This window comes from Danio rerio, chromosome 12 (assembly GCF_052040795.2).
Source record: "Danio rerio strain M-AB ecotype USA chromosome 12, GRCz13ab, whole genome shotgun sequence".
In the NCBI taxonomy this organism is placed as follows: domain Eukaryota; kingdom Metazoa; phylum Chordata; class Actinopteri; order Cypriniformes; family Danionidae; genus Danio; species Danio rerio.
In genome coordinates, this window is record NC_141032.1 from 1,585,001 (window position 1) to 1,604,534 (window position 19,534).

The window sequence follows — 19,534 nt, forward strand, 5'->3', positions numbered from 1 at the left end:
CCCCCCCCCCCCCCCCCCCCCCCCAAAAGGTCCAAGAATTGTATTAATTCAGCTCATTTTGATTAAGTAGTTTGAATAAGCAGAAAAAGTCATTTCTGAGTGTACACTGTAGAAAACGATGTGTTGAGACAACATGAATAAATTAAGTTAGCTTATTACACTGAAAAAAATTAATCTGCAAAACTGTTGCAAACAATTTATTTGTGTTAAATTAAAACAAACAAATTTAATTTAGTAATGTTCAACTTAATTTTTTGTTTAAATTAAGCCCAAATAAATTGTTTAACGTAAAAAAAAAAAAAAAAATAGTGAATCCAAGGAATCATCTCTGAATCATTTTTTTCGGTAAGTTTTTACAAATTTAAGTTGATTGAATGTAAAACAATTTAGTTATCCCCAAAAATCTCAAGACTTGTGTTGTTTTAGCTCATTTTAAATACATAGTTTAAACAAACAGCATCTATACACACACACGCACACACTGTAAACCCAACATTCAACTTTATCAAATGAAATGAGTGCAGTTAACTCAAAATTGGCTGAAAGTTAACTCTACTCATTTGAAAAGAGTTTTGAACTCAGTGTTGATGTTAATGAGTTAATTAAATACCTCATTACTTTAACTTAAATGGAGTAAGTTCACAGTACTCATGTAGATTAATTTCCTACCTCAAATGGTTTGTAGCGATCGGTTTACTCAAACAGTTTTAGTTGCCTTAACTTATTGGGTTTGACAGTACTCAGTTGGTTTGAGTTCTCTTCATTTATTGGGATTTACTGGGCTCAAATTGCTTTATTCACTCAATTGGATTAAGTTTACAGTACTTAGGATTCGTTTTTGAACTTAAATGGTTTGTTGCAATCGGTTTCCTATAACTGTTTGAGTTACCTTAACTTTTTGGCTTATATATATATATATATATATATATATATATATATATATATATATATATATATATATATATATATATATATATATATGTATGTATGTACACTATTGGTCAAAATTTTGAAGTCAGTTTCTTTCATGTTTTTTTTTAAAGTAAAGTAATTCTGTTCATCAAGACAGCATTTATTAAATGTAGAAAGATTGTTAAACATTTATTAAAAATTTTAATAACTGCTTTCTTATCCTATTTAGTTTCAATAATAATAAATAATATTAAATAATACATTTAATATTAAATAATGAATAATAATGATATTAAAAATAACAATAATAATTATTAATATCAAAGTGATTTCTGAAGGATCATGTGACTCTGAAGACTACTGAACTACTGACTACTGGAGTACTGAAGCTGAAATATTATGTTTAAAATCGCTGGAATAATTTTTTTAATTAAATTATAAACTACTTTAAAACAGTTGTTTTATAGTGCAAAAAACATTTCACGATTTTACAATTTTGTTTACTGTATTTTTGATTAAATAAATGCGCCTTGGTGAGCAGGAGAAACTTATTTTAAAACATTTTAAAATCCTACATTAGTCTATCTATTTTTTTTTAATATTATCCTACATTAGTTTATCTATCTATCTATCTATCTATCTATCTATCTATCTATCTATCTATCTATCTATCTATCTATCTATCTATCTATATATATATATATATATATATATATATATATATATATATATATATATATATATATTCCAAAAATCCGTTTATACGCCTTAATTCTTTGTTTTATAGTGCCACACTTTCCAGTATATCTCGACAGGTTGTTTTCTTAAAATAATGTACAGTAGGGAATCTGATACACGACGTGAAAGTACGTGTCCTCTCAGTACACTTTCCTGGTATTAACTGCACCAGAAAGCACAAACCCCGCGCGCGCGCGCTGATCCACTCAATCTGACGCAGGAGGAGGAGGAGGAGCGCGCTCGCCTTTAAATAGCCGCTGTCCATCCCCAAAACCTTCAGAGGCTCCGAAGCCACCAGCTTTATCATTCACCCAACAACACACACACACACCCAAACAAACCATGATCAAGAAAATGAGTCCGTCGGAAAACGAGTTTGACATCCCGGCGAAAAACTGCTACCGGATGGTGATCCTCGGGTCCACCAAAGTCGGGAAGACGGCGATCGTGTCGCGCTTTCTGAACGGACGCTTTGAGGAGCAGTACACGCCGACCATTGAGGACTTTCATAGGAAACTCTACAGCATTAAAGGAGATGTGTATCAGCTGGATATTTTGGATACTTCAGGGAACCATCCATTCCCAGCTATGCGGAGACTGTCCATTCTGACCGGTAAATATAGTTTCATACATTTAAGGGGAGTTTAGATGCAATAAAAGAGGTGTCATCTGCAATTTTATTCAGTGATTTTTGGTTTAAGCAAAAATAATACGCTTTTTCCATTGCGTTTAAAGCGCAAAAGCTGGACGTAAACATATGATAGTCTCATTTAAGAAATAAATATAATGCACTTGTAGGATTTTGCATCTGAAACTCTCCATATTTATACATGCATTGATAATAAACACATCAAACACTGACTGGATGCAAGATTTCTAACCATGCTCTTCAATGATTCTCCCCTACAGGTGATGTGTTTATCCTGGTGTTCAGTTTGGACAACCGCGAGTCCTTCCACGAGGTGCAGCGTCTGAAGCAGCAGATCTACGAGACCAAATCCTGCCTTAAAAACAAGACCAAAGAGAACGTGGACGTGCCTCTGGTGATCTGCGGGAACAAGGGCGACCGCGAGTTTTACCGAGAAGTTCAGCGCGACGAGATCGAGCAGCTGATCGCCGGAGACGAGCAATGCGCGTACTTCGAGATCTCCGCTAAAAGGAACACGAACGTGGATCAGATGTTCCAGAGACTCTTTACGCTCGCCAAACTGCCCAATGAGATGAGCCCTGATCTCCATCGCAAGGTGTCCGTGCAGTACTGTGACATCCTGCATAAAAAGTCGCTGAAGAACAAGAAGGTGAAAGACGGCGACGCGTACGGCATTGTCGCGCCTTTCGCGCGGCGCCCGAGCGTGCACAGTGACTTAATGTACATCAAAGAAAAAGCGATAGGAGGTGGACAGACTAAGGATAAAGAAAGGTGTATTATCAGCTAGAGTGAGCCATCTGAAGCCCCTTGCGGTCAGTATAGATGCACACGGTACACTTGCGGTGCCTGTATTGCGGTGACTCCAACAGGATCCAACGCGTCCTGAAGAAACAGTCATCGGCTTGAGCTCTCAGCCTCGTGGAAAAGCGCATGTTATGCTTGCGAGATCTCCTGTACAGAATAATACACACTTTGTTCTGTTCAGCCAGAGGCGCCTCTGTGATGATGATAATACTGTGGCTTATAAGAGTTATCGACTCCATGCTTAAAAATGTGCTTTGTTAAAACATCTGCCTTTTTGAGTGCTGAAGCGGAGAACGGGAGTTGACATGTCAGCTGTTTACATTTTTATTTGAGTAAATCAACTTGAATGTTTTAAATGCAGAACAATTTTATATTGTTGATGAATGTATATTTATTCTTCTAGATGTCACTGTTGAACTCAACTCTTGGTAAAAGAGAAATAAAAAAAACATTTGTCAAGAATATGCACGCTTCCTCCTTACTTTTGCAGTGTGTTTGTGAACAGAAGATACCTGAAAATACTTTTGGGTTTTTGTTTTCTTTTGTATGTTTTGCACAAACTTAACTCCAGAAAAACGCCTTGTGTATCTACACTGTCAACCCAAATAAGTAAGCAGAACCCAAAAAAAAAGTATGTAACTTGTTGCCTTAAAATTTTTAAGTTCATGAACTTAAAAAAATTAAGTTTTCAAAACTTAAATAATTTGATTACATGCTACTTAAACCTTTTAATTACAGTTAAATTAAAACTTGTTATGAAATCAACTTAAATATTTTAAGTTATAGTAACTTAAAATTTTGCTTACCCATTCTCATAGCATTAAGTTACTTTACATTACTCAAAAAAATAAGTACATAAAGAACCACTTTCAAGTTGAATCCACTTAATATTTATCAGTATATTTGTTTTGTTTTTTTTAAGTTGACATTGACATTAACAAGTTAAATTATACTCCTTAGTGGTACTAACTTAAGAGCAAGTAAATTAAAAATAATAAGTTTAATTTACTCAACCTATAAAAGTCACACAAACTCAAACTATTTAAGTTAGTATAACTGTTTTAGAAAATTGAGTGTGTACTACTCAATCAATTTAATTATTTCGAGCATTTGGGTTTACAGTGCACTCAGAAATAAATGTACGCCAGCTGTCACTGGGGTGGTGGCACCTTTTCAAAATGTACAATTTTGATCCTAAAAGCTCAATATTGATACCTCAAGGGTACATATTAGTACCTTAAAGGTACAAAAGTGTCCCTGTTAAATTTTTTAGGTACTAATATATACTTTTGAGGTAACAATATGGACCCTTTACAAATGTGTAGCACGCAGTGACAGATTGCGTACCTTTATTTCTGAGAGTGTAGCATGCTTCGAGCATATTAAAAATGCAGGTTCATGCAAATTAAAATAGTTAATTTATTTGCTTTAAAACTTCAGTCATCCTAAATGCAAAACAGTGTTTATCTATAATGGCATGGCAAAACTTTAACTTAAAAACGTAATTTGAAACACTAAATCAATCTCAGTTAATTAACAGTAAATATGAATTACATTCTGCTTTGTCGACTTTTGAAGTTAATAATTTAATGGGGCAGTTAAACAAAAGTAAATTGACATTTTAGTATAGTTTAAGGCGATATATTGTATAATAATATCATTATTAGGCTTATAATAACAGAAAATATAATGCAAAATATATGAAATAATATTATTTTAGTGAAGTTAAGCTAAAAATATTCCATATACAGTTGCAATCAGAATAAATAGCCCCCGTTTATTTTTTTCAGCACATTTTGTCGGCACATTTGTAATCATAATAGTTTTAAAAACTCATCTCTAATAACTGATTTATTTTATCTTTGCCATGATGACAGTAAATAATATTAGACTAGATATTCTTCAAGACACTTCTATACAGCTTAAAGAGACATTTAAAGGCTTCACTAGGGTAATTAGGGTAACTAGGCAGGTTAGTGTAATTAGGCAAGTTATTGTTTAACGATAGTTCTGTTCTGTAGACTATCAAAGTATATTGCTTAAAGGGGCTAATAATTTTGACATTAAAATGGTTTTAAAAAAAATTAAGAACGGCTTTGATTCTAGCTGAAATAAAACCAATAAGACTTTCTCCAGAAGAAAAAATATTATCAGACATACTGTGAACATTTCCTTGCTCTGTTAAACATCATTTGGAAAATATAAAAAAAAAAAAAAAAAATGAGGGGCGAATAATTCTGATTGCAACTGTTTGCTAAAAATGCTAACAAAAAGTGTATCTGCACACATACAGTAATTTAATTTACCACAAGATAGTAATTCATCATGTCTTGAAAGATGAAGGCCCAATATTTTCTCTAAAAGATGGTTTACATCTGTTTAATATCCATCTGCAAGCTTCCAACTAAATCAAGGTATATATACCAACAATACTACAGGTATATCCTTGCATATACTAAGCAAATATTTGTGTAAACACAATTTTTTTTTCCCATTACGGCATTAAAATAAAACCTCTTATTGTCTCTTAAACCAGTTTACTTTCAAGTGTAAATATTCTACTTACGTTTTAAATCTGACAATATAGGACGCACAAATTGTCTTTTGTTTGCGCACACACTTTTTTAGGTTAGTTGAAAATTACTTAAACTCTTAATGAGAACACTATATAGTTGCTTAACAGAATAAAATACATCTAAAGCAAAACAAATACATCATACTAATGCTTCAGCTCTGCAATAACACCTTCTCTCAAACTATTACGCATGAATATTCCAAAATGTATAACAAGAACTACGATTGTTGTGCACACAACCTGATGCCAAGAAAATGATCCACTAATATTGCTTGGAATTAAGCTCCAGTCTGTGTACATTAAAATACATGTTAGGCATCAGCTGAAACCCTAAATAAATATTCCAAATTAACCCTCGTCTTTTCTTTGACATTAAGCAAATCCTCTTGTATTTAAACTCACTCGTGCAGTTTAAAAATGACCAGATATTGCTTCAGTTCACCCCCCCCCCCCCCCCCCCAAAAAATACTACAGCAATTTATAGTAAGTACTTTAGTGTGTTATGCACCATACTATAGTAAATAGGGTTTTAATCATTTGTATTCTTTGTTGTTTTTATTTAGTTTTACTTGTATTATTACAACACAATCACACAGCAATTTTATAACTTGTTGATTTAGTGGCTAATTCGTAAGAATTCGTACGATCTAATTTGTACAATTTAGCACGATTTGCTTATCACCCAATGACGGTTGGGGTTAGGGGTGGGGTTTGGTGCCACGCCCACTTTAAAATCGTACATTTTCGTACGACTGAACTCGTACGAATTCGCCACTAAACTGACAAAACGTAAAGAACTTATGTTTCCTCGTGAAATCAGGCTGATTATTATACTTATGTAAAGCACTTTGAATTACCATTGTGTATGAAAGGTTCTATATGAATAAACCTGCCTTGCCTAAAATAATTGAGTTAATCTGTTGTGGGATTTCTATAGTTGCTATGTTAACACCACAACTACAGTAATACAAACTATTTATAGTAAGTACTTTAGTGTGTTATGCACCATACTATAGTAAATAGGGTTTTAATCATTTGTATTCTTTGTTGTTTTTATTTAGTTTTACTTCTATTATTACAACACAATCACACAGCAATTTTATAACTTGTTGATTTAGTGGCTAATTCGTAAGAATTCGTACGATCTAATTCGTACAATTTAGCACGATTTGCTTATCACCCAATGACGGTTGGGGTTAGGGGTGGGGTTTGGTGCCACGCCTCCTTTAAAATCATACATTGTCGCACGAATTCGCCACTAAACTGACAAAACGTAAAGAACTTATGTTTCCTCGTGAAATCAGGCTGATTATTATACTTATGTAAAGCACTTTGAATTACCATTGTGTATAAAAGGTACTATATGAATAAACCTGCCTTGCCTAAAATAATTGAGTTAATCTGTTGTGGGATTTCTATAGTTGCTATGTTAACGCCACAACTACAGTAATACAAACTATTTATAGTAAGTACTTTAGTGTGTTATGCACCATAGTACACTCTCAGAAATAAAGGTACTGGGGCAGAAGGTGCATATTTGTACCTAAAGGGTCCATAACGGTACTTCTTAGGTACATTTGGGTGCTAATATACACCTTTGAGATACCACTGTGGACTCTTTGAGTTCAAATATGCACCTTTTTTTATTGAGAGTGTATGGCAAAATAGGGTTTTAATCATTTGTATTCTTTGTTGTTTTTATTTTATTATATATTATTATACTTGTTTATGTAAAGCACTTTGAATTACCAGTGTATGCAATGTACTTGAAAATAAACTTGCCTAAAATAAATCAGTTAATCTGTTGTGGGATTTCTACTGTTGCTGTTTACACCACAACTACAGTAATACTAACAACAATTGACCCAATGCTGTAGTTTTCTTCAACCATAGCTTATATTATACTGTAATACACCACAGCTTACTGAAATAAAAACTAAAGTGTGCTACATTATTTATAGGAGCTTATTAGTTCACTTTAGTTAATACCAAAGTATGCTGTAGCGTTCAGTAAGTGCTGTGAATACAATAATATATATAGTATAATACATTTGGGTCGCACCAATGAACCCCCAGCCATGAGCGCACCACAAGTCATGTGACAAGAATTGACCAATCAGCTTCAGCTTGTATGGAATAGGGGGTCTCAGACAAAAAAAAAGGTTGGGAACCACTGGTATAATACATTTGACTAAGTATGCCTGAAAAACACTATGAAAATGCAACTAACAACCTCTATTTAAAAGGTGCTTTAATTAATTTAATGCACAAAGCAAAAGTCCGAATGTGATGTCCAAAGTAAAAGTGAATAATATTTACAAAAAAGGTTTACTTTTGTATCTTTAAGATGCACATTTGCACTTTTTAGTTATTAATATGTACCTTTAGAGACAAAAATGCCCCATTGACAGATTATTTCTGACAGTGTAGTATGCTTCAAAAACACTAGTATTTTTTTTCATGTGTTAAATGCAACGGAACTTTTATCAAATATGTGGTTTTATAAATTTAATGCACAAATGTAAAGTATACAAAAAGCACACACTGATTTGAATACTGTCCAAAGAAAAAGCAAATGATATGTACAAAACAAATCCATGCGGCAGATGTGAGTGCGTGAGTGAGTTAGTGAGTGTCGCCCCCGTTGGTGAGAGAGTGTCATGACATTAAACTCTGCCGGTTCATGCTGGACATCAGGATGGTTTAGGGATGTCAAACATGCACAGGCTCTTGTATTTCTGCAGGAGCTGGTTCTTGGTCTGGACCTGTTCTCGGAGCGTTTGCAGTTTGCTCTCCTGCACCGCTGGACTCATGTCGATGCCTGGCATGCTGGAGATCTGCTCGCGGGCCTCCTGGATCTTCGTCTTCAGCTTGTTGAGCTCCTGATGGACGTCTGGACTGTCTTTATCCATGCTGTGGACAGGTGAACACAACAGATAGGCTGTTAATGAGAGCGGGGCGAAAGTAGGGCTGCACACACTAAAAAAGATTTGAAAAATGAGATTATTTTTTTTTAATTTTCCTAATTTATTTCTGCTTTTGAATTGCATTAGGGATCTTAATCTTTCTTCAAACAATTTTTAACCTTGAAAAGTTGTAAAAAGTGACTATCATGAACTCTTTTATTAGTTTGCAGCCCTATATAGTCTGTCTTGATGTTGTATATTACGGTACAAACACCTTGTAATAAACTGCAGCACATTTTCTGCTATTTTACAGACTTATTTCTCTACATATTATTTCTTATGCATTATTTCAAACTACTAAAATGTCAACTAAAGTCACGTTGTTAAATTGTAGAGTTGAATTTTCAACATCAAAAGTCCACAGAGCAGAGGTCAACATCCCATAATGCAATACACAACCGTAAATAAACCCAAAACTACCATGAAAATGAATTTAAACAGGGCAAAATTGCGGTAAAGTTGGATTTATAATCAACTTCCCTTCATTTTTGGACAAACTCACCATCTATGAATATTCCAGGGGGGTCAAACTCTGCATCCCTGCACAGTTAAGTTCCAACACACTTACCTGCAGGTTTCAAAAAAGCCTGAAGCACATAATTAATCAGGTCAGGTGTGTTTAATTAGGGGTAAAGCTAAACTGAGCAGAGCTGCAGCCAGAGTCTGACACCTGTGGAATGTTCGCTCTCAAACGGCATGTGAGTATTACTTAAAAGCAACATTAGAACTAATTGACTGACTGTGAACAATGTTGTACTTTGACAGTCATTGGGTGCTGATATGATTTCACCGTTTACAATTTGCAAACAAAACTTGTATTATTAGGGAGAATGTCTGAATATGAAACCAACTTTAGCCACATCTAATGAAAGTCTTATAACATATATTTATCATTACAGTGGCACTTGAAAAGAAACACACAACTTGTAACAGAAAAAGTAACATTACTACAATGATTTCCTTAATGCATTGTAATGTTAACTAGCTGCACATTGAGGTGAAGCTGGTTTTATATTCGTACATTGGTTCAGTGACATGCTCCCTTTATTGTTTACCATGGTACTTTGAATATTCTGGCTGAAGTAAAACAACATTAGCACTATTTAACTGACTGTGAACAATGTTTGATGGTCACTGGCTGCTAATATGATTTCACGATTTACAATTTGCAAAGAATACTTTTCTGAAATTAAATTATGGAGAATTTCTGTATATAAAACCAATCTTACGCCAATCTTAAACGTGTTTTAGCATTAAATAACCTGTATATACATCATAACTGTGACATAAAACACAACTTGTGACAGGGAAAAGGTAATGTTAAGTTACCTTTACAGTGATTTACTTTCTGCATTATAACGTTAACGTTACCTAACGGCTGTAAAAGCGATTAAATCGCGTGATATCGTGACATTACATGCTGAATGTGCGTATATATGTTGGAAATCAAATGTTTTCATGACTCAAATTCGCTTTGTTGCTTTCGTCCCCGAGCGAATCAGCTGTTGTTTACATATATCCAATGCGACCACTGATGAGACTATGAAATATCCGTATATTTGCTTAAATCGGCGTCTTGATGTACGCATGCATTGGAATCAGGCATGAGACAAACAAATATTAAGTTCTCACCATTTTATGACGTCGTGAATAATTGGCAAAAAGGAATAATCTTCAGCCTCCTCCACCACCGGTACAGCAGCCGCCATGTTTTCAGGGAGAACCTCACGTCATCAACGCGCGTCTGCGTCACTATATTAACGACGTCACGATAGAAGTGTATTAATAATATTTATATCTAAATTTCGGTGTCTTTTGTAACTCAAGTATTAAATCGACTCATCATCAAATGCCCCAAATGTTAAAGTGTCTTGGTTTGACTTATCTGGCTTATCTTATCGGACTTTACGAAATGTAAGATTAATATTGATTTGTTTGTCATCTATAGCTAAGTGTATTTATGTATGGCTATGTCATATTTGTATGTCTATGTCATTTGTTATTTTTCTCACGACGAACACAACAGAATATATATAGGCAATTTGTTTATTTTAATGGGTACATATTGTATTCACAAATGTAAATTTTCTCCATCCTTGTCTAATTTGCTATTTTTATTTTTACTTTAATTACTGCATTACAAATTTTTTACAGTTAACTTTGTTAAACTTTATTAAGACTTAAATATGATGTAGTTTTGCCTCTGTAATTTGTTTTAAAATATTATATTTAATTATTAATTCATTTTCTTTTTGGCTTAGTCTCTTTATTAATCTGGGGTCACCACAGCGGAATGAACCGCCAACTTATCCAGCATGTGTTTTTAACAGGCGACTCAGTGGCGCAGTTGGTAGTACTATTGCCTCACAGCAAGAAGGTCGCTGGTTCAAGCCTCGGCTGGGTCAGCTGGTGTTTCTGTGTGGAGTTTGCATGTTCTCTCTGCGTTCGTGTGGGTTTCCTCCGGGTGCTCCCTCTACAGTCCAAACACATGTGGTACAGGTGAACTGGGTAGGCTAAATTGTTTGTAGTGTATGAGTGTGAATGAGTGTGCATGGAAGTTTCCCAGTGATGGGTTGCAGCTGGAAGGGCATACGTTGCGTAAAAATGTGCTGGATAAGTTGGCGGTTCATTCCGCTGTGGTGACCCCAGATTAAGAAAGAGACTAAGCTGAAAAGAAAATGAATGAATGAATGAATGTTTTACACAGCGGATGCCCTTCCAGCTGCAACCTAACGCTGGGAAACACCCATAGACACTCATTAACACACATACACTACAGACTGTTTAGCCTACCTATTTCACCTGTACCACATGTGTTTGGACTGTGGTGGAAACCGGAGCACCCTGAGGAAACCCACGCCAACATGGGGAGAACATGCAAACTCCACACTGAAATGCTAACTGACCCAGCCGAGACTCGAACCAGCAACCTTCTTAATGTGAGGCAACAGCTACTGTGCCACTGCGTCGTGTGATTGGCTGATTAGAAATGTGCGTTAACAAGCAGTTGGACAGGTGTACCTAATACTTTTAAATGTAAATATAAATCCAGCTCATCCTTCCAATCCAACAATCCTCCTCTGACATTTTACATCTTGCTAATTATTAACCTCAGACTCAGAAATATTCAGCACATGATTGATTATGAGAAAATGTTCATGAAACTAAGCAAATCAACTGCACACAGTCTCCATTGTGTGTCCAGCAGCGTTACTGGCTATAGATATGAACAGACCTCACTCTTTATTTCATCATAATAATGTTTTTGTTGTGGTTTTAATAATTCTCCTCTTCTTCATGCTGATCTTTATTCAACTTTCCAGGAAACCTCATAACTATTAAATGCACTGATGAATGTTTGTTTTTGCCCGCCGTTACCCTCTGCCCTTTGTCCTTTTGTAATTCCTGAACTACATTCCTGTACATTTAGAAATATGTGCTTTATTTGTAATATTGATTTTCATAATCTGTGTCCTAGATATGTATTGTATGAAAAAGCTAAAGTTCACTCGAAATGAGTTTACTCGTTTCTGTTTTTTTTATTTAAATATTTATTTGATTTTATTATTTTTTTATTTTATTTATTTTTTAATTTATTTTATTGTTTTTCATTTTATTTATTTATTTATTTTAATTAAAAATTTACTTTTATTTATTTGTTTATTTTATTAATTTTATTGTTTATTGTATTTATTTATATTTTATTGTTTATTATTTTATTATATTTTTTTATTGTTTGTTATATTTTTTATTTGATTTTTTTTGTTATTTTTCATTTTTATTTTATTGTTTTATTTTTACTTTATTTATTATTTTATTATATTATTATATTTTTATTTTTTTATTTTATTTTATTTTATTGTTTATTATATTATTTTTTATTTTATTAATCATTTTTATTTTATTGTTTATTATTTTATTATATTTTATTTTTGAATTTTTTTGTTTATTAAATTGTTTTTTTTATGTGCATGTATTGTGTGTGTGTGTGTGTGTGTGTGTGTGTGTGTGTATCTCTGCAGTGTAGTGTGTGTGTGTGTGTGTGTGTGTGTGTGTGTGTATCTCTGCAGTGTAGTGTGTGTGTGTGTGTGTGTGTGTGTGTGTGTGTGTGTGTGTTTGCATGCATGCATATGAGTGTATTATACAGTATGTCTGTGGGTGTGTGTATATGTCTGTGTGTATGATGAGTATTTTTGTAAGGTGTGTGTGTGTGTGTGTGTGTGTGTGTGTGTGTGTGTGTGTGTGTGTGTGTGTGTGTGTGTGTGTGTGTGTGTGTGTGTGTGTGTGTGTGTGTGTGTGTGTGTGTGTGTGTGTGTGTGTGTGTACATCCTGTCAGCTGGATTGTTCTGAACTGAAGATCAGTGAAGCTCGTGCTCCATCAGTTATTACTCATTAACGAAACACACACACACACACACACACACACACACACACACACACACACGGGCTCTTCATTAACAGGATGTTTTGATGGAAGCGGACTGTTTGCCAATCGTGTTTCCTCATTGCTGATCCAGTCAGACACTCAATAATCAATACTGTTCTCTGTTTGCTTCTGAACAGATGAAGTCATGTGTCGATGATCAAGTCCTGTCTGTCATCATACACACATCATATGGCTGAAGTGTGTAGACCTACTGTAGTGTGTGTTCCCGCTCAAAACAACAGCTTACCTCTGCTCTTAGAAGATATCACATATTCAGGGTTCTCGTTATTCTGATTAATACTAATAATATATTAATGTAGTGTGGGCGGCGTGATGGCGCAGTGGGTAGCACTGTCGCCTTACAGCAAGAAAGTCACTGGTTCAAGTCCCACCTGGGTCAGTTGGTGTTTCTGTGTGGAGTTTGCATGTTCTCCCCGTGTTGGCGTGGGTTTCCTCTGGGTGCTCCGGTTTCCCCCACAGCCCAAACACATGCGCTATAGGGGAACTGATCAACTAAACAGGCCGTAGTGTATGAGTGTGTATGGGTGTTTCCCAGCACTGGGTTGCAGCTGAAAGGGCATCTACTTTGTAAAGCATATGCTGGAGGAGTTGGCGGTTCATTCCGCTGTGGTGACGTCTGAGGAATAACCCAGCATTTTTCATGCACACATACACGCATGGCAGACACATCATGCACATACACACACAAGCAATCAGACACAAACATGCTCTACACACACACACACAGTAAAATGGCAGGTTATTTCAACCCAAAAGTTGGGTAAAATATGGACTAACCTTTACGAAGCAGTGGCGCAGTAGGTAGTGCTGTCACCTCACAGAAAGAAGGTCGCTAGTTCGAGCCTCGACTCAGTTAGCGTTTCTGTGTGGAGTTTGCACGTTCTCCCTGCTTTCCCGTTGGTTTCCTCCGGGTGCTCCGGTTTCCCCCACAGTCCAAACACATGTGGTACAGGTGAATTGGGTAGGCTAAATTGTCTGTAGTGTATATATGTGTGTGTGTGTGTGTGGATGTTTCCCAGAGATGGGTTGCAGCTGGAAGGGCATCTGCTGCGTAAAAACTTGGTGGATAAGTTGGCGGTTCATTCCGCTGTGGCGACCCCAGATTAATAAAGAGACTAAGCCGACAAGAAAATGAATGAATGAATGAATGAATGAATGGACTAACCCAAACACTGGTTTAATTTCGGTCTTAATAATTTAATTAAAAATAAAATAACCCAGCACTTGCATTAGTCCCTATTACACCCAGAATTAGACTGAAATAACCCACTATTTTTAGTGCACACATACACACACAGCAGACACATCATACACGTACACACACACGAGCAATCAGACACAAACATACTCTACACACATAGTAAAAATGTCAGGTTATTTCAACCCAAAAATTGGGTAAAATATGGACTAAACCAAACACTGGGTTAATTTTGGTCTTATTCATTTAACTTAAAAAAAAAATTATCCCAGCAGTTGGGTTAGTCCTTATTACACCCATAATTGTACTGAAATAACCCAGCATTTCTTAGGGCACGCATACACACACACAGCAGACACATCATGCACATACGCAGGTTATTTCAACCCAAAAGTTGGGTGAAATATGGACTAACCCAAACACTGGGTTAATTTTGGTCCTATTAATTTAATTAAAAAAAAAATAACCCAGCACTTGCATTAGTCCCTGTTACACTCAGAATTGGACTAAAATGACCCAGCATTTTTAATGTATACAAATATGTATTATTTCAGCTACAAAACAATAGATAATACATTTTAGTGTTTTTTTTAAGCAATGTGAAAGTGTAAAATGCATGTCTTCACACTGCACGCTTCTTTTTCAAACAGCATGTTAACACTTGTTGATGTTTTTTATGAATAAGAAGGAGAGGCTAAATGATTCCTTCATGGTAATTACCATAATGCAACTAGTGCTGTTGATTGAACTTAGTGACGGCGGAAGTGTTTTTGAAGCTATACAGCAAGTGTCTCTGTACAGTGATGTGAATCAGGTTTAGCCTTGTGTCCTTCGAAGGAGTGTCAATAAGATGAAAAGGTGAAGAAACAGAGTGTACTGTCCTGATACTGTCCTTCAGTTCACATTACCACATCACAGAGCAGGGCGAGACTTTAGAAAACCACCCAGCATGAGAAATCCACAGGAACACTTTCCAGTCCGCGGGAACACTGCAGACTTTTAGCAAAGAATGTTGTTTATTGGAAAATTACTTGTGCAATATGAGCGGCGCTTTAAGCGTATTAATAATTCAGTGGAATGAGCGAGCTGTGCATTGCCAGGAGTCAATATAAGACCCCACGTGTGTGCTAATCTCGCCAATTAATGTGTAGTTATTAGTCTGAATGTGGGTCGGGTCATCATATCAGTGAGGGAACATTGTGTGCGGAGTCACTATATGGTTTATTTTACAACACAGGCTCATTGGAAATGCATGCTCCAGCCTACATTTGTTTTGTGAAACCATAAAAATGTACTTCTGCACATTTAACTGCAGTTGTTGGGTGAAATGAACACTACTATGCAGTATGACGCTAATAATTTCTGTTCCTTTTCATATTACTTATATTTACAGGGACATAATTCATGAAGAGGATATTTTGTCGTGCAGTCATTTGCGCAATATCAAATAAACACCTCAAAGCAACTTGACACTGTCTATGATTTGGGATTAATTTAATGTGGTCAGCTTGCTCTGTAGCTCACGTTGTACGGTGTTGTACTTGTGACGCAGAGCATTTTGGTTGAATTTCAGATTCGCAAACATGTACACAGCGCCCTCTAGTGGATTTGTCATCTGAAACATACTACAAAACGTACCTTAAGTAATGTATTTCAGATTCGCAAAAATGTAGCACCCTCTAGTGGATGTGAAATGTACAACAATGTACCCTAAGAAATGTAATTTTATCTTTAAGTAATGTATCTCAGATTTTTAAAATGTAGACCGCGCCCGCTAGTGCATTTGTCATTTGAAACATGCAACAAAATGTACCTTAAGTAACGTATTCCAAACTCGCAAACATGTATACAGCGCCCTCTAGTGGATTTGTCATCTTAAACGCCACAAAACGTACATTTTGTTATGCATTTCAGATTTGCAAAAATGTTGCGCCCTCTAGTGGATTGTCATGTGAAATATACAAATGAATGTACCCCAAGAAATGTCATTTTATTTTTAAATAATGTATTTCAAATTTTCGAAACGTAGACAGCACCCTCTAGTGCATTTGTCATTTGAAAGATGCAACAAAATGTACCTTTTTAAGTTACGCATTTCAGATTCGCAAACATGTATACAGCGCCCTCTAGTGGATTTGTCATCTTAAACGCCACAAAACGTACATTTTGTTATGCATTTCAGATTTGCAAAAATGTTGCGCCCTCTAGTGGATTGTCATGTGAAATATACAAATGAATGTACCCCAAGAAATGTAATTTTATTTTTAAATAATGTATTTAAAATTTTCGAAATGTAGACAGCACCCTCTAGTGCATTTGTCATTTGAAAGATGCAACAAAATGTACCTTTTTAAGTTGCGCATTTCAGATTCGCAAACATGTATACAGCGCCCTCTAGTGGATTTGTCATCTTAAACACACCACAAAACGTACCTTAAGGAATGTATCTAAGATTCTCAAAAATGTAGCACTCTTTAGAGGATTGTCATCTGAAATGCACAACAATGTACCCTAAAAAATGTAATTTTATTTTTAATTAATGCATTTCAAATTTTCGAAATGTAGACATCGGCCTCTAGTGCATTTGTCATCTGAAACACACAACGAAACACATCTTGTTACATATTTCACATTCTTACGAATGTAGCCCCCTCTAGTGCATTTGTCATCTGAAACACAACAAAACACACCTGAAGTTACATATTTCATCTGTTAATGTTTCATATTGTAAAAATGTCGCACCCTCTAATTGATTTGTCATCTTAAACGCTCAGCAAAACGTGTCTTAAGTTACATATTTCGCATAAAAAAAATATAGCATGGGTTTATCATCTGAAACGCTAAAAATGCAGAAAAAAAATGCAGACAGTGCACTCTAGTGTGATTTGTCATCTGAAATGCACAATGAAACATACCTTGAGTAACATATTTCACATACGTAAAAATGTAGCGCCCTCTAGTGGATGTGTAACCTGACACGTATAACAAAACACACCTTAAGTTACATATTTCACATTCGTAAATGTCAAATGTTGCGCCCTCTAGTGGATTTGTTATATGCAGCGCACAATGAAACATACCTTATATTACATATTTGACATTCGTAAAATGTAGCGCCCTCTAGTGCATTTGTTATCTGAAACGCACTACAAAACGCACCTTGCGTTACAAATTTGACATTCGTAAAAATTTAGCGCCCTCTAGTGGATTTGTTACCTGAAGTGCACAAAACGCACCTTGCGTTACATATTTGACATTCATAAAAATTTAGCGCCCTCTAGAGGATTTGTTATCTGAAACGCGCAACAAAACGTACCTTAAGTAACATTTCACATTTGTAAAAGTCAAATGTAGCGCCCTCCAGTGGATTTGTAACCTGAAACCTACAACAAAACATACCTTAAGTTACAAATTTGAAATTTGTAAATGTCAAATGTAGCGCCCTCTAGTAGATATGTCATGAAACGCCCAAGGAAACATACCTTATATTCGTAAAAATGTAACGCCCTCTAGTGGATTTGTTACCTGAAACGCACAACAGAATGTATCTTAAGCAACAAATCTCAGATGCAGAAAATGTAGACAGCGCCCTCTAGCGTGATTTGTCATCTGAAATGTGCAACGAAACACATCTTACGTTACATATTTCACATTCGTAAAAATGCAGCATCCTCTAGTGGATGTTGTCTGAAACACACAACAAAACACACCATACATTACGTATTTGACATTCATAAAAATGTAGCGCCCTCTAGTGGATTTGTCATCTGGAACGCAGATCAGTTACAAATCTGAGATGCAGAAAATGTAGACAGCGCCCTCTAGTGTTTTTTTTTTTTTTTTTTTTTTTTTTTTTTTTTTTTTTTTTGGTCATCTTGAATGTGCAATGAACTGTACCTGAAGCAATGTATTTTACTGTAGACTGAGGCACGTATTTCCAGTAGTCCAGGGCTGGATTTAGTTTTTCTTATGAAACGCTCTTCCTGTGCAGTTTCACACTTCAGCGATTTTCTTTATTTTTGCATCCGTTTCTGTAGCCTTTAGGTTAATCGTGAAGCTGTAATGTGACTTAATCAGAAACTACTGACAGCTCAGCGAAACAGAGATCCAATCACTGACCGTTTGTTCCTTTAAAGACACCTGACTATCTTTCACAAGCTTGTAGAGTTTGTCCTGTGCTGTTTACGCAATAAAATGTGAATTTAAGGCTCGGAGGACACTCTTGCGTCACATCTTGAGCTGTGTTTAACACTCCAGCTGTTCGGGGATCTAATATTATTAACTAAAACTACGAAGGCATTTTCATGGTCTAAAAGGAAATAAAATAATTCAATGTATAAACACATTTGCTTCTGCTTTTTTTTTTAGAGGCAACATTATTGCTGTTCTGTTAACTTTAACGCATATCAACAAAAAATGAATGACATATATTTATTAATGAATTATTAATGACATATTTATGATGACTTATATTAATAATATATATTATGACTTACAGCAGCATATAACACAATTTAAAACATTATCTTAGTATTTGACATTTGCTTTTATACTGTACTAAACACTTTTTTTTTTTTTTTTTTTTTTTATTAAAACTTTGACTTTTTTTTCTCATTTGGGTTATAAATACCAATGCATATTTTCATCATTCATTCATTTTCTTTATCGGCTTAGTCCCCTTATTAATCTGGGGTCGCCACAGCGGAATGAACCGCCAACTTATGCAGCATGAGTTCGAACCAGCGACCTTCTTGCTGTGAGGTGAATATGCTACTCACTGCACCACTGTGCTGCCCCAAATTTTCATCATATTTTGGAAAATTGTATGCTTTATTCTTTAGTAAAATTTATAATTTATTTTTCTTAAATTTAAATTTGTTTTTAATGAATTTTAATTTTATTTGTGTGTGTGTGTGCGTGCATGTGTGCGTGCGCGGTGGTGGGGATTTATTTCCTAATTTTAGAATTCCTTATTTATTTATTTATTTATTTATTTATTTTAAATTTTTTTCTCATATGGGTCATAATTACCCATGCAGTTTCATCATATTTTTGAAAATTGTTCGTTTTCTTTAATATAATTTATTTTTGTTAAATTAAATTAATTTTATTTTTTACTTTTATTACATTTTTTTTATTGAATTCAATAATTGTATTTTATTATTTATTTGTGTATGTGATGGTTGTGTGTGTGTGTGGTGGGGATTTACTTCCTAATTTCAGAATTCATAATTAGTTTTTTTTT

At 35.0% G+C, this 19,534-nt stretch overlaps 3 protein-coding genes across 6 annotated transcripts in view; 2 read left to right on the forward strand and 1 right to left on the reverse strand.

Annotated features, from left to right (window-relative positions):
• Positions 1–1,954: 1,954 nt before the first annotated feature.
• rasd1 (RAS, dexamethasone-induced 1) lies at positions 1,955–3,562 on the forward strand. The gene is given in 2 exon segments (NM_200532.1): positions 1,955–2,263; positions 2,560–3,562. Coding segments are annotated over 2 exon segments (798 nt in total). The 5' UTR covers positions 1,955–1,992; the 3' UTR covers positions 3,087–3,562.
• Positions 3,563–8,171: 4,609 nt separating this feature from the next.
• med9 (mediator complex subunit 9) lies at positions 8,172–10,373 on the reverse strand. Its single transcript, XM_087275627.1, has 2 exons — positions 10,277–10,373; positions 8,172–8,591 (listed from the first exon to the last, which is right to left on the reverse strand). Exons 1-2 carry the CDS (start codon positions 10,351–10,353, stop codon positions 8,372–8,374), a joined length of 297 nt encoding a protein of 98 aa, XP_087131753.1. The 5' UTR covers positions 10,354–10,373; the 3' UTR covers positions 8,172–8,371.
• Positions 9,310–19,534, forward strand: part of cops3 (COP9 signalosome subunit 3) — an 85,106-nt gene continuing 74,881 nt past the window's right edge. For all 4 annotated transcript variants that reach the window (XM_087274710.1, XM_087274709.1, XM_087274711.1 and 1 more), the window contains exon 1: positions 9,310–9,342. The gene's annotated coding sequence lies outside the window, so the exon portion shown is untranslated. The remainder of the gene's footprint in view (positions 9,343–19,534) is intronic.

Coding starts and splice junctions, on each gene's coding strand:
- med9 (XM_087275627.1), bottom strand. CDS start 10,353: ATGGCGGCTGCTGTACCGGTGGTGGAGGAGGCTGAAGATTATTCCTTT. Junction 8,592..10,276: donor ATTCACGACGTCATAAAATG/GTGAGAACTTAA, acceptor ACCTGTCCACAG/CATGGATAAAGACAGTCCAG.